Source organism: Megalops cyprinoides, chromosome 2, assembly GCF_013368585.1.
Source record: "Megalops cyprinoides isolate fMegCyp1 chromosome 2, fMegCyp1.pri, whole genome shotgun sequence".
Classification (NCBI taxonomy): domain Eukaryota; kingdom Metazoa; phylum Chordata; class Actinopteri; order Elopiformes; family Megalopidae; genus Megalops; species Megalops cyprinoides.
In genome coordinates, this window is record NC_050584.1 from 30,468,634 (window position 1) to 30,485,202 (window position 16,569).

At 39.0% G+C, this 16,569-nt stretch overlaps 1 protein-coding gene across 1 annotated transcript in view; it reads left to right on the forward strand.

Moving 5' to 3' along the window:
• Nucleotides 1–203: 203 nt before the first annotated feature.
• Nucleotides 204–16,569, forward strand: part of LOC118773142 (heparan sulfate 2-O-sulfotransferase 1-like) — a 58,980-nt gene continuing 42,614 nt past the window's right edge. The window contains exon 1 of the mRNA XM_036521928.1: nt 204–1,029. Coding sequence (XP_036377821.1) covers nt 906–1,029 — 124 coding nt within the window. The 5' untranslated portion in view covers nt 204–905. The remainder of the gene's footprint in view (nt 1,030–16,569) is intronic.

Consider the following 16,569-nt stretch of genomic DNA (forward strand, 5'->3'; position numbering starts at 1 on the left):
TTTGAGAAACGCTGATCAAATGAACCAGGCACTCATTTTCGCGTTGTCCATAATTATCCCGTGATCTCGAGAGAACAAAAGTCGTTTTCTTGTGATAAATTATCTCGTTATCACGAGAAAACGAGCTTTGTTATCTCGAGATAACTGCATTAAAAAAATAATTGCAAGCACGGCCGTTCTCGGCTTCCGTACTGGATGCCGTATTATAAACATGAATTAACAGACTAGTTAGCGAGCTAGATAACGAACTCTAAAACTCGAAAGCATGATTCTCAGTAAAAATGTGTAATTTTATATTTCACTCGGGCAGCTCTGACTGTCATACGGAGCGTCCTATATTTTGCTGTAGAATATGGCAGCATGACCAACATTACCCAATCACGGCGCAGAAAAACGTAATATACCTTACAATTGACAAATAAATGAGAAATGGTGTTTTTGCAGCTACAGCCAATAGTTGTATTCCTGGGTGAGAATATTAATTGGCGTTGGCGTGCATGTGTGGTTATTGTGTGACGCAGGACACTCTTTATAAGATCAGCGGGGAGATAGAGGCGACTGTGTCCAGCACGAAAGCGTTTGGGTCTCCGGAGAAGAACTGAGTCTGAGCGCTTCCCCCACTCACATGGGAGGCGACTCATGGAGCGTCTGTTCTGTAGTTAGCGACATGCCGCTTTGCTCTGACCACCTTCACCCAGCCATAGTCATATCTCAGATACCTAAACTAGCTCTACAGTAATCGAAGGAGCTACACACCCAGTCAGTTAACCTGGAGGAAAAAAGCGTAGCTGGCTAGCTAGCTAGCTGGCTAACGTTAGCTATTGGAGCTGAGCATCATTCTTATTTTTGTTGCCGTTTTCTTTTCTTTAAACAAATCGCGACATGACTTGTGATCAGACAGTTTGATGGGGCTCCTAAGGATTATGATGCCTCCCAAGTTTCAGCTCCTGGCGGTGTTGGTATTTGGAGTGGCAATGCTCTTCCTTGAAAACCAGATACAGAAGCTGGAGGAGTCCCGGGGAAAGCTTGGTAAGTCCGGATGTCGAAACGAGCATCTCACTGCATGTAGCCAGCAGATCACTATGCACAGGAGAATGCTGCAGGGGATCATATCCCGGCGAAAGACCTCCGGGCTGAGCATGCTAGAGAGCGAGATGGAAATAAACAAAGACGTGCTCCGCCAGGTAGTCAGCCAGCTGGCTGGTTCCTTAGTAGAATAGCATGCGAGTGTGAGAGTCCCATGCCAGTTACCTAGTTAAGCAGCGATACCAAGGTTACTGGTTGGCAGGCTTGCAAGCTACATTGCTTTGGAAAAGGCCAGCTGTAGTGCTTGTTGCACATACGTAGCGTCTTTGGACATGGAATGGTGTTTGGGTTCCACAGACACAGCATGGGAATAAACCCGCTGTACAGCTTTTGAAGAATGCTCGTAGTTCCTAAGGTGCATTAGGTAACTAGCAAGATGATTACTATTTTAATTCCCAAAATTGAAAGGATCACGAGCGGCTCTCAAACCAGGGCTGTGGCAAGTGCACGAGGGGCGTATCTAGCAGATTAACCATTGTCTGCTGCCAGTTGTTGCTGCCGGTAAAGTGTCCGTTAGGCAGCTAAGTTGTCTGCTGCGTTACTATCTTTGTAGTATGTAACGTTAGCTAGCTGCGCCATTTAGTCCCGGCTCCTTTATACTTGCAGGTATTGTGGTCATTTTACTCATGCATACGCAAACGACATGCAAATCGATTTTAAATTCAGCATTTCAGATTGTATCTACCCATCTTAATAAAGTGGTTTTATTACAGTGGTGGCCAACTTGACCCAGAGTAGGAACCAGAATTTACCGGTGTCATTACAGTTGCTTGGCAGATACTCCTATCCACAGTAACTGTTATTGCTTACTCTTTGACATTTGCCAGTTATACAGCTGGATAATTACTGAGGTAAATATGCTTTGCTCAAAGATACAAGAGGGTACAACATTAGACAGCATTACTCCTGTGGGGAGTCGGACCAACACCAGTGAATTACGAACTCTCTGACTTATCACAAAACTACGCTGCTGTCAAAACAATTGTAAAATAATATTAACTTATTATATTGAGAACCATAACATGTTTTATTACATTTACTAGTAAGTGTATTTATACACTTTATTATGATTGTTTTTGTATTTATATAATCTATTTATTACATAAATTCATGTATTATTATAAATTATTATCCATCCATTTAATTCAGCTGTATGTTACAACTGTTGCACTTGACATGAGGAAGAGGAGATGTAATGGCTGTTTTGCCAAACGTTTCAGTTCTACTGGTTTTATGTTTCTGGTGAGATGACAAAGCAACCCTGAACATTCCCTGCTTAAGAGTGCTACTGTGTACACTGCATTAACATTTTACAGCACCAGCAATGGCTAATCATGGCATTAATTTAGCAGTTAATGAATGTTTTTTTTTCCTCCACATAAGGAACACACATAATGTTTGGAAGGACCATGTGATGCCACTAGGGCAACAAGTTGGCTACCCATGATTTATAACATGCATTTATTTAAACCTCTGAACAACCAAAAATTGTATGTATAAAATGTATATGTATTTTGCAGTCCTGCAGTTGAGTGAGACATTCTCACTCTGGTGCCAGACCAGATTCTAACATGACACTTATTTTTTACACATTTTATTCTACTTTATAATGATTCTACTTTACAAAAATGTTATTTACCTGCCAAGGCTCAGTGAAAACAAAGTACAGATTACCTTAGCAATTATTTTAAGCAAATTATTTAATCTGTTTTGAAAGGTACTGTATCTTTAGATTAATGGCTTTTTTGCCAGTTAACTTTTGTTTAGTTTTTTATTGAATGTAGAATCAATGTATCTGTTTCTTGGTCATTTCAGAAATTTTGCATCAGTGCATCTGCTCTCAATTTTGCTTTTAGTATAGGAAACAAAGTTGTCCATTGATAAGGTTTCACATAATTTGAGTTTTTTGAGGATGTGCTCCTCGATATTGGATATAACATAGACAGTGTTGAAGCAATGGTGTCCCTATTGATGTTGCCCAAAACCACTGTATACTAGATACAATTAACACAAGGGAACAGTTTTACTGCAAACAGAGGTTTGATCAAGGAAGGGAGAGTAGATTGACTGCATTTCACCTGTTCATTGCTATGGTGTCAATTCTCATTCATTCAATGCGAGGAAAGCTGGCTGTGCTGGACCAAAAAAAAAAAATATATATTTTAACTTTGTTGTAGAGCAGATGCAAACACACAGCAGTGTGGCCATAACATAACACTGCAATATACTGCTGGCAACGTGTCTTTTTCTCTATAACAATTTGAACCCATTGTGCCAAGTAGCACAAGGTCTCCACAGGGTCCCTCCATCTGTTCCTGTCCTGGACTATTTTGGACGCTGCTTTCCATGTGAACCCTAGTCTGATCATGAGCTCAGCTTTAGCAGTTTGGTGCCAGGTCATCCTTTGTCTTTTTTCCTCTTTCCCTCTGGTATCCAGTGTAGGCCTTCCTCTGTGATTGAGTGTGATGGTTTTCTTTGGATCTGTCTAGTCCAGCGTTTCCCAAACCTTTCCTGGAGGACCCCTTGTCCTGCACATTTTAGATCTCTCCCTGCTCCAACACAGCTGATTCAAATGATCAGTTTGTTATTAGGCAGCTTCAGGAGTTCATAACGAGCTCATCATTTGAATCAGCTGTGGTGGAGCAGGGACAGATCTAAAACATGCAGGACAAGGGGTCCTCCAGGAGTGGTTTGGGAAACACTGGTCTAGTCCTTTGCCATTTTTGCCACTTCGACCATGATGTCTTCTTAATTGAATTGCTAACTGATTGTTTAATTTCTGATCTTCATGGGCTATCTGGCTTGCAAAATAATTACCAGGCACTTGTTTATGAAGGCTATTTGTTATTTCCTTTGTGGCTTTCTGTCTTGTTTGATTTGACTGTTTTTATGTTGGTTTTGAGTGATATTGTGTTGGATCTCCAGAGAGGTTTCAGTGTTGCAAACGTGCCTGCACTTGTTCATGCAGCAGTGTATGCCAGCGTCACGGCCTCCTCCACCGTCCATGATGCTTCCTTGGCATTTTTGTTTGTTTACAGCCTCTGTGTCCTGCTTCAGTTGTTTGTGCCTGCTTCACAGTAAATAGATGCCATGTGGCAGTGTAGCATAGTGGTTAAGGAGCAGGAGTCATAGCTTAAAGGTTGCCGGTTGGATTCCCCACAGGGACACTGTTGCTGCATCCTTGGGCAAGGTACTTAATCCACAATTGCCGCAATAAATATCCAGCTATATATAGGGATAATGTATAAAACTGTAATTGATGTAAGTCACTCTGGATAAAAATGTCTGCTAAATACCTGTAATGTAATGTAATGTAATATAATCATCCATGTATGCAAAGTCCTCTTGTTGTGTTGGTAAATTATCTTGTAGATGTTTTTGAAGTTAAATTTAGAAGCATCTTAGAATCAGTGCATTTTATTTGCACCCTTTTGTTTACTTTCAAATACATACCCTCTTATGTAAAAGGGGGGTGGGGGGGGGAGGGGGAGAGGTAGCCTATTGTGGGGGGGATAAGATGGAAAATATGGCAATTCTACACAAGACATGCAGTCTGTTTCTTACAGTATTATAGTACAGATACTATATGAGTAAATCCATGAATCCTGAAAAGTGAATGCTGCCAAATTATATATGATCTGTTATTCAAATGTAGTCCGTTGATTAAAAAAAAAGTGGGTTTTCGATGTGAAGCATTACTATGTTTACAACGTTGAAGGAGGGGCATTTTCTTCAACAGAGATGCCTAATTGAGACCTATTTACAATGAGTGGAAATATCCAAGCAAAAAAGTGTATAGACTAAAGTCTTTTTTTCCTGCCTTGAGCTTTGAGTCACATTTGTGTTATGGATAAGATATGGATCATAAGTCCATTAAGACTTGTTCTAATTGAATGGGATTAAAAGGAATCATCTTGTGGAGGCCCACAGTATGTATGAGAATGTATGAGTACTACAGCTTATGATCCAGGAGCTCTACTGTTCCTAACTTTGTAAGTCAAAATGTGTATTCATGGTTGTTATTCAGAAAAGGTCTAACCCGTTTTTATAATGGTGCAACAACAATCTTTTATGTGTTCATTTGTTTGTTGAATGCTTCAAACAACTAGTGGCCCATGTGCAGGTACACGTAGCAGCTGTTTTCAGAGTAATCAGAAACACAGACTATAAAATGTAGACATCAGAGTGAAATGTTTTTCTCTGCAGCTCCATAATTTAAGGGAATATAAATTGAATCTGTGAAATATTGAATAAAAATCAACACACCATTGTTTAGTTAAGGGGTTAACAGAGGTAATAGCACAATTATCACAACTGGGGAATTTCCTCAAAGCTGCTTATTATTTTAGAAACGTGTTTTATCACAGTTTATCCTGAATGGCAAATGAATAAATTGTGAATGTGTTCAAATATTGTGTCATCAGTGCCTTAATTAGCTGAAATAATTTTAGTTGCTTACATGTGGACACTGTATTAGTTATAGAATAGACACAGATTCAGATCAGTTACCCTTATATTTTATACTGTGCTCTCGCATGCCTTGATACTGGTGATGATAGGCTGTTGAGCATAAAACAAACATTTCCCTGGTGTATATTCAAGTTACTTTCAGAAATGCATACCCAGCAAAATTGCATAGAATTGGAACAATACATAAATGACATGCTGCTCTGTTTGTTGTACATATGTATGAAGGTTTTATGCATCTCAACCTAGCTAGTCTGCTGTTGGATGTAACTGCTTTTGAAAAGTGGTGTTAGTTAAGTGAACATAAACCAGTAATATGCAGCGGGCAGTGATTTAAAAAAAAAAAAAAAAAAACCATGAACGGCTCTTGGAAAGGAATGGAGCCACCCGGCTCCCTTCAAAGAGCCGTTATTCCCATCACTAGATTGAACCTGTTGCAAAACAGGAAAATCAGCGGCCTGTAATACTGTCTATACCCTCTGGCCCTTGCTCTCCTCTTTCAACAGAAGTCTGTCTGGCCCTTCTGTTTAAAAAAGCACTCACAAACACAGGAGAATCTTGCTGCTTCTCAAAGTCAAGGAAGGATCCTTAATGGCTGCATTTCAAGGATGCTACGTCATCGAATCCCACCGAAGGACTGTTCCTTCGTTCAGAGAATTTAAGGATGCATAGCATGTATCCTTAGCGTCCTTAAAGCACCCACAATCCTATGCGCACGTACAAGAGTCTGTGGTGCGTAATTGAAGGCGGGACCTTTTCAATGATGCACACCTGCACACTCGCTAGACTGTTCCATTATCTGTACTCCAAATGCTAGGAAGGAGTCTTGCCTAGCCTCTGAAGGACCTGACTTGGAAGGACCCGTCCTACTAAGGAAGCATCCTTGACTTTGAGAAACAGCCCCAGCCTACAGCCACCAGCACCCAAAATGGGCTCCAGAAGTCTGAACAATTAAACAATTATTAAAAAATCAATCACGATAAACACAAAACCTGTCTACAAAAGCTGTAGTTGATTGATTAAAGCACCTATGCCACAAGATAGAAAATGGACAACATGAGGTTCCTCAGTTTACACAGCTGGACATCCAAACAACCAATTTAACAATTAAACAACCAACATTTAACATTTAGTCTGTTGGGGTGGGGTGAAGGGCTGCTCCTTCACAGTGGTGTTGTTTAAGACTTGCTGTCATGGGACACACATTTCCCTTGTTATCAATAAAACACACAGTTAAATAGTGTCATTTTTGTCACAAAAGTAGTTAAACTGAATATGAAGAATATCAAGAATATGGTTACATTGGTGATGTCTGACATTGAAATTTTTTTCTCCCCTGTTGCAATCTCTGAGAATAAAAAATAACTGTTCTGGCTGTGACAGAAAAACATTGACAAATAATAAGAGAATGGTTGGGTGAAAATGAAATTATACAATTGTGTGAAATAAAGAATGAACGATACGTGTCCTGTTGTGGTGCAGATCATCGCAGAGATTAGAACAAAGAATGTACATATTCATTCATGTCATTTATTAAACAAATTTGGAAAACAAACTCTCCCAGGAGAGTTGCATAGATTTGGACAATATTCTCTATGAATTATTTTACGTTTGCAAGAAAAACAAAGGATATAATCTCCAGATATTCCAAAACTAACAATCAATACTTGTTCAAGGTATCTCTCTCTCTCTCTCTCTATCAAGAAAGTGGGTCAACTGTAATGGTGGGTTGTCAAATTTGATTAGGTGCCATTCCACATATAAACAAGTCCCATTTGAGGCTAAGAATTTTCATCAGGGTCGGCACTGTACAGTGTATTTGTACAATAAATATAACTTCTGGTCATTTGTATATATCTGTAAAAAATGAAGAATGAACTGTTTCAACAATACATCCACATTAGATATAAAGATAATCCACAAATATCAAAGCAGTAAAATCTCAACAGCAACAGATCCATGGTTTGAAAACACTTGGTGCTTAGTAAAGAGACAAGAAATGTATCACAAAATCTCTCCTATTCTCTTGGTGCAGGGTGAAAGTGTCCGCCTGGGCTACCTCTTTCTCATGGCAATAAATGTGACGATACTGTTTCATACTGCTGTGGTTAGAGTCATAGTACAAGCACAGTTGATTGGCCCTGTCCACCCCAACCATGTAACAATTGTTGTTTTTGACACAGTGGGGCTTTTTCAGTCCTGAAGGCAGTAGGGCCCTTACAGCAAACTCTGTTTGTTTTACATTTTTACATTTATTCATTTGGCAGACGCTTTTATCCAAAGCGACTTACATAGGTTACAGTTGTTTTTACAATGTTATCCATTTATACAGCTGGATATTTTTTACTGAGGCAACTGTGGGTTAAGTACCTTGCCCAAGGGTACAACAGCAGCGCCCCAGCGGGGATTGAACCGGCAACCTTTCAGTTACAAGTCCTGCTCCTTAACCACTATGCTATACTGCCGCCCGTATGTCATCATAGAGCTGTCCTGCTTGGTGGTGAGAACTGTTGCTGCCTGTGTCTCGAAATAAGACCGTGAGAAGTAGAGCTCATTCATAAAACACTGGGCAGTAAGTTGGCTTTAGTTCTGACACAGTGGGAGTTTTAACATGCCTCTAGGTAAAGAGGTTGCCAGGTCTACCGCAGAATTCAGGCAGGAAAGTGTGTTCTGAAGGGAAAAATCTTACTAAAAATGAAACATCAATACTCGTTCAAGTGGATAATAGAGAAGAGCATTCTGAACTAGGAGTAATTGCTAGGGTATTTGTTTTACTAAGCTATCTGATTATAATTTGGTGCCTGCAGGTATTTTACTTGCAAGATCCTGTGCTCCAGCCTTTCCCATCTTACATGCGACTGCTGCTTTTTCTTTCTAGAGAGAGAGGCAGTCCGTGCTTACCTCCATTACTCCCAGTTCTTCTGAAGAGATGACTGAATGGAATAAAAAATACGATTGGGATTTTGAGTACTCTCTCAGAAAGATGTCACTCTTGGTTTGAATAATTATGTTGTTATTAGTGTGGCTAAGTGCACTTGAAGCAGGTGTAATTTTGCTTGTCATTTATTACCAGCAAGTAAATTATGTCTAATAACCCTAATGGAAAAGAAACTGAAGTCTACTGATAAATAGCACTGAATTTGTCCTTATTACAGGTCACTCTTCATTCTATAATGTCAATAATTCACTGATTTGCTGACATTGTAAATGGAAGGAATATTAATGGCAATGTGTCTTCATATATCACAGTGCAGCAACAATGCCAGGATTGTCAATGGAGAACTTACCATTGTGACTGAAGGGTTTTTACATGCCTTTACATGGCAGAAAAGGTTAAGGTTCCTTCAGCATTTTACAATAAAATCTACTTTCCCTATGGAAGAGGAAAGAAATGAACTGATTTGTTCAGGCTGTATTCATAATACCTGTATTAGACCCAAATACACAACCACATTATGGCACTGTCCATTAAGGAGACTTTCCACCCTTGTTCTGTACGGCACAATTGGGGTGAGAAAAGTTTAAATGGTTTTTAAGAATAAGCACTTTCATTTTAGGTATATTGTTGAAAATTTGAATTTCACTGTAGAGACCATGAAGAGACCATGAGGCGACCTGGTATTAAGAAGTTCCTCAGCCCAGTAATAATGACAAATAAATAGGCATTCTATAACCAATGACAGAGGAAATTGACAGTGTAAAGTATGCTGAGAAGTGCCATCTGCTTCTGCAGGGCGTATATCACCCTGTTATGTGGACTTTGCATGTTCAGCTTCTATATGCCTGTACCCTGTTTTGCTGCATTAAGACTAACTTGTTGTGAGGAGATTGATCCTTCTACTCATAGTGTATGACAAGTCATTTTTACCAATACATACCTGTTTCAGGGTGCATTTTAGAGATGGATCCAGTGTCTGTTGGAAGATAAGAAACTTGGAACAATAACGGCGATGAATTGAGAATTTCCTTGGCACTTGGTCCAACATTATGCCATTTAAAAAAAAAAAAAACTTTGCATTTTCCCCATTATGTGAGGCAGACTTTTACTATACATACAATTACTATGTGATTGTTGGGAAAGCTGAATACAGTCTAGTCACTAAAGCTGTGGGGGGTGATTGGAATAGTAACCCTTTGCTTTAAATCAGAATGACATTGTTTGTGGTATTGTGATATTCCAACCGAGTAAATTCAATGAGCAAGTGTATTACTGCACATGGATGAGAATGGAACGCTGCTATGCGGGCGGATTGGTATTTTTGTTGTCTGACTTTGCATCATAGAAAAAAATCTGTCCTCAGAGCATCTTAGTTATAATTGCTGAGGCAATTCAATACCCTGTCAAAGCAGAATTATTGTGGTGAGGTTGCTTTTGTTGGATCCAGGAGCTGAACCCAGCTCTAAAAAGCCTGCTTTTATTTAGCCAGGTGAAATACTAATAGTAAATACATTATCAAAGCCCCACATCAACGCTCTTTACATCCACAGTGATTCATGAAACAAATACTGCTCTCATCCTACAGGGAAGGCTGGCATAGGGAGGCTTTTCATGCACAATACTAGGTCACCTACACTGTAACTTGACTTTCAAGAACAGAGAGTCGAACATGACAACTAACAGATGTTTATAAGGAGTTTCAGGCGTTATCAGGTGACAGAATGGGGTTGCAGGTTAAAGGGCCACGTTGAGCGCTACTGTGTGAAATATGTATATGATTTTGATTGTGTGCCGATGGTACTACTGCCAGGTGAAGGCTTTAAAAAGGAGTTCACTTGTATACTGGCACCCCCCTGAATCTGTATAAAGTGTATTACTCATGAAAGAGCAAGGATTTAAGAAATCAACAAATTTTTTTTGCGAATACTTTTTACACCTCAACTTCACAGTGTCCCAAAACTATGTAATTTATTAAATGCAAATAAAGAAAAATGCAAAGCAAAGGCACAAATTGTCGTGAGTTCAGTGCCAATCTTCCCACATAGCTACAACACCTGTTTAGCTAACTGTTATAGCTGGGCTTATCACACATGTGCCTCACATGGACAAACGATTAACCAGATTGAGACAACAATGGAACTCATTGGTGAGATACAGAAGAAAAGGAAGAAAGCTTTGAGAATTTATTGTGTGGCATTATGGAGTATGTGTTCTGAATTATGTGTGTTTAATGAGGTGAGATGGAACAGAAGTAGAAGCTGGGACGGACTCTGACTTTCTGTCCAGTGGCACTTAGGCTGCATCCTTGCTGTGAAAACTAGATAGATAGCTGACATGCACTGTCACTTGATGTGTTAACACAGCAAATGTTTACAGCCTAATTTTGGGGATGTGGAGAAAATTGATAGCTATATTCAGATGGCCATTTCTGAATTGTCTATCCAAGGCTAGACACCCTGTTCAAACACTCTCTGAATAGCCAAGGACAGGTCACTTATTAGCTGGCAAATGAAGCTCTAGATATGGAAAATTCAGGAGAGCTCTATTCAGTATTAAATCCTGGACACTTCCTGTCATTTCTTGTGGAAACTAAAAGTAATTGTATGTGTCTGTGAATTGTGAAAAGCCTTGCACCCTGAAACAATGCACAGTGCATCTAAAATGATGTGATCTGGCAGTTCTGGTAGTTTTGACTCCTCTTGCATTATGTGTAGTCTTTTCTTTTCATGCTGGCAGGGATGCAGGTTTCCTTGGCACTCTCTGTTGTGCTGGAAAGAAATAAGCAACTTAGCCAGTAAATTGCTGGAGCCATTAACCAGTGGAGAACAGGGTATTGCTGTGTTTAAGAATGAGGTAAGTGAATGTATTAGTAGGGATTAATAATATATAAGTTCAATTGTGATGACTGCCTATTTATTATGATAATAAATAATGGAAAAATGGAAATAACCATTTTACCTGTAAACAGTAAAACACTTTACCTATAAATCAGAGTTGTTTTTTTTTTTACTCTTATTATATTTTTACTTGTGAGCTGTGAGCAGACAGGCCTCAGAAGTCTCTTCATAGTGAACACTGTAAATTTGGGGGATAAGGGATAAAAAAAAACAAAAAAAAAACAAGCTTCTGTAGCCATAAGGAATTGTCATCAGGCTGTCTCACTCGTGTGTTATTTGTAAAGACCTTTGTAATCGGAAAGGATCATGTTATGAGTGTCTGTCTACACTCCAGGCCTATATTTTTATGTGAGGTCTTTGGTTATTGCCTTACTGGACACCCATGCCTCTGGGCAAAGAAAGGGAGAGTGAAATTCAGCTTTTTTATGGACTTTGACTCAGAAAGGTCAAGCTATAACTGGTAGCAATGCCTGTGTCTGAATCATGAATATTTAATTTGTGATGTAAGTGGGTAAACTGAAAAAAAAAAAAGTTCTTTCTGGCTGAGAAGTAAATGTACTTAGTATATATGAAGCGTGCTTTGCATCTTTCTTCAGGACAGGCGGGCACACTGCCATTGTAGTGTGCCATTGTGGTTAAAGACCTGCACTTATAACTTATATACTGCACTTATAACCCATTGGTTTTATCCTGGGTGGTACTCTGATGTTGTAACTTTTACAGATGATGGTACTTTTTCTAAATTGCTTTAAATGCCCTCTGCTCCGAATGTTCTGAAGCAGAGAAATGCGTCATTTCACTTTCACTTAAAGTGTCGAATTTTACCTGAGTTGTTTCCCAATATGTTTAAAGCAGGTGTTTTGCTATGCAATTTATTACTGCAGACATATCACAAGCACAAAAATAACTGCAGTAATCTTAAAAGAATGGTTAGTCAATCACTTGGCAGCCCCTACTGTTGCCAAAATGGCTAGTCATGTAGCAGCATTAGCTGATATTCTCCTGCTTCAGCTGATTAAATCCTGTCCAATGCAGATGCCTTGATAATCCTTTCCATTTAGTAATCCTAGGGAATCCTGATCAATTTTTTTATTGGTAACAAATCAAAAGGTATATTCTTTGTGAATCCTTTTGTGTCTGCCTCACTGTGTACTCAGTGCAAATGTGTAAAACTTCTAGTGGGCATTATCTCTCTTTTGTAACTCTGCAAGAAGCGCCTCATCAGCAGTGAACATGATGTCAGTGCAGTGCTTTAAATCAGTTCCCTTCAAATCTTCCATGATTAATAGTATTAATCGCCTTTGATTCTGGGAAGCACGTTTCCCGCATGTGCACAGCTGATAATTATCCCTTGTTTCTCTTGCACTATCACTAGCTTTACTCTTAAAATGGACCAAGGAAGGCTGAAGGAGCAGTGTTTTGGTAGCAAATCTCAGTTTCACCTCCAGAACACGAAAATGTGTATGTTGTTCTCTTACATAATTTTCCTAAATACCATTTGAGCTCAGGCTGCCATGATGTTTGCAGATGGACCTCCTTAAAATATGCACAGAAACCACAATTTTACTTGTATGCTTTAACTAGAGTAAACTTGCTGTCTGAACAAGAGTCTTAAATCCTGGTAAAATTCAGCTGGCATGTACTAATACCTGCAGCTAATAACTGGACTAATAACTGGAAGGTGAGACAGAGCGAAAGTAGGATGTTAGCTCCCTCTCCGCCTCTTTGAGAATTTAGAAGAAGTGGGTGTTCAAACTGACTGCCTAGCAACTGAACAAAAACTACAGGGAGAGTTATGTGGAGGCAGCTCAATGGATTTTTTTTTTCTTTTTTCCTTCCCTTTGTTCCCTTTATTTCCCTTCCCAACTTCAAAGTAGCTGACTGCTTTTTTTGAGCAGACGTTATTGATGACAGGTGGCCCTCCCTGGCAAACACATCATGAGAGAGAGGTGGAAGGGTGATTGACAGGCGCCCCTCACAGCTGTCAGCTTTGTTCTGTGGAATTCTTATCTCAAAGACCGCAACTTCTTACAACAACCTGTGGGAACTAGTGTTGCAGAAATAGAAATCATAACTAAACACACTAATTGCTATTTTTTTTCTAGCAGAGATGTGAATTTGATGTTTGCTGTGCACATAGTTTGGAAAATAAACGATGTTATAATCCACCCCCATTAGTTTGCTCTCTCTCTCTTTGCATTTTCAGGTGGGCCATTATTTTGTGTTGTTGTAGTTTAATTTACTGCTACTGTGTCAATTATTCCACAACAGCATGGCCAACTGAATCAAAAATCATTTTCAGTCTGGTACTGCTTAGAGCAACTGTTGCTCTGTTATAAGGTGTACTGAAAAGAGTATTGGAAGCAGGTAAAAAGAATAGATTTGATTTCCGGGTGTCATATAATTTGTATCCTTCAAATTGCAATGTAATCACCAGACTATTTTCTCTGATTGCTATATTTATCACAGTTGACATCTTAGTTTATATTGAAATGCCTTGATGAATAAGTGTGATTTGGCAATTATAATCATGTCTATGCATTGTAAAATAACAAAGCATTAATAAAACCAATGAATAAGGCCCATGAATGTTTCATCTATACTGTACAGTATTCGGTTAGGGTTAGGGTTAGGGTTAATATATGATTCAGTATGATATATATCGTACCGAATCATATATTCAATGATACATCTATGTCTATTTTATTTTAAAATATTGAAACTCAAAATTAATTGTTTTAAGGTGACATTGGTTTTATGTTAAATATTTTAAGGAAAATAAAAAGAAAAAACTGAAATATGCTGTTGGCATATTCAACTCTCCCATATTAATATTTGGTAGAGCCGCCTTTTGCTCTAATAACAGCTTTTAGTTTTTTGGAGTAAATATATTCCAGTTTGTACATGTTTGCGGACCAGAACTTTTAAATAGTGCCACAGATTCTCTATGGGATTGAGACCAGGACTTTGACTGTGCCACTGTTGGACATTGACCTTTTTGTTCTCGAGCCACTGCAGTGTTGCTTTCTTGCTTTGGCCCTGTGATTGGGATCATTGTCCTGCTGAAAGGTGAACCTTCTCCAAAGCTTCAGTTTATCAGACTGAACCAGGTTCTATTGCAGTATTTCCCTATATTGTGCTTCATCTATTCTTCCTTCAATTTTAACAAGATACCCAGTCACTGCTGATGGAAAGCATCCCCATACCATGCTGCCACCACCATACTTAACGTAGGGAAGGTGTTTCTCAGGGCATGGGCAGTGTTAGGTTTGTGTCACACATAGCAATTTGAATTTTGGATAAAAAAGTCTAACTTTGACTCATCTGACCACAAAACATTTTTCCGCATCTTAGCTGAGTCATTCATGCTTTCAGGCAAACTACAGACGTGCTTTGAGGTGGTTCTGTTTAAGGCTTCTTTCTTGCCACCCTCATTTACAGGCCAGTTTTATGCAGAGCTCTTGATGTTGTTGACTGGTGGACCTCTTCTTCACTCTCAGCCACTGAACCCTATAGTTCATTCAGAGTGATTGTTGGTGTCTCTGTGGCTTCACTCACAAGTCTCCTTGCTTGGATGCTGAGTTTTGAGAGACAGTATTTTTTAGGCAGTGCCTCATTGGTGTGATGCAGCTTTCACTTCCTGATTATTGAAGTGAAAACAGTGCACAGTTCTCAGTGGGATATTCAAACACTTGTATATTACTTTGTGCCCTTTTCCTAATTTATGCATTTGTATTACTTTATTGCTACCTGCTGTAGAATGCTTTTGAGTCTTCAATTGCACACCTTTCCTTCCGATTCACGGGTTGACCAATGATCCTTAAAGAGAGTCTTGTTTTTATCTGTAAAATGTGAATATAACTTAAATGGTTCACAGGCGTAGGCCAATGGTAAGGCAGTTCTGGTCTTGTTGGGGCAATGTTTTCACCTCTGTAAACTTGGAGTTTCCAGAGCATGAGGGTTGAATAATTCTGCAAACAGCATGTTTCAGATTTTTTTTAAAAATTATTTTCTATCATAAAACCATTTTTCCATATCACATTAAACATCATAAATGCTCTCCTGTTTTGCATGATGCAAAAACTGTCAAAAGGTTGCATTAAATTTCAGTTTCTTTATCCTGAGTATCCTCCACAGCCCTGTGGAACACCACTGATGAGCCAACGTTTAGGCTTAATGCATACATAAATGCATGCATATGTATGCAAATGACACTTTAAAATCTTAGGTACTTTAAAACCATGGTCACAGCAGGTGGTCAAACATGAAGCTCCCTGTTTTAAAATGTGCTGTAACTGCTTTAATGTTTGCTTTTCTCTCACCACCATGCCTCTGGGTATAATTTTATATAAGATAGATTGTCTTAAAATGAAATGGGATTGGCATGAACTGCCTTTGTATTAATCTTGCTGCACTTTAATGAATAAAGTTGCAAATGTAGCAACAAGATTGTTAGATCGCAAACTGTGGAGCAGTATAGAAAGATTATAGAGCTAAAGTGCCTAGTTGCTTTAGTGATTCTCCCAAGCACAGACTTGCTGCACCAGGTTGAAAATCCTCAGAATCCATGGGCCACATGCATTCTGTTTTACACTAGAGCATGCTCTTTTTGGGGGAAGGCAGCGTTTGTTTCAGTACGACTCACTGTGCCTAAAAGGACAGGATAATCCTGTTTGGTATTGCATACATTTATATATGGCCAAATGACTGTATGTCCATTGTGCCTTATGAATAAATGGAAGGCCTTCTCTTTGTCAGAAGATATTAATAACTCCTCTGAAATTGGAATGCCAACACATGAATGTTGTGCCAAATGTCGGAATGAGAAGGGCACCATAGAGATCACAATTCCTTCTTTATTCTTGTTAGATCCCTCCCACCTCAGCCATGATGATACCACTCTTTGTGGCCCTGAATACTGCCTGTCGCTGCCAGAAATCAACATGCATTCATAACCTCACATTGTGAAATTATTAGTGTTACCAAAATGAGAAACACTGCTCTTATTTTTGGTGTAGTGTTCTTTGTTATCATTACCAAACTTTCTTAAAAGATTCATCTTTCTTTTTGGAAAGGATGAGAAGGGTTTGTCTATTGCAAAGGGCCGGTATGAAACACTGTGCTCTTATATGTCATACGTTTTTTTTTTTTTTTTTTTAAGGCAGCAGATGTATGTACTAA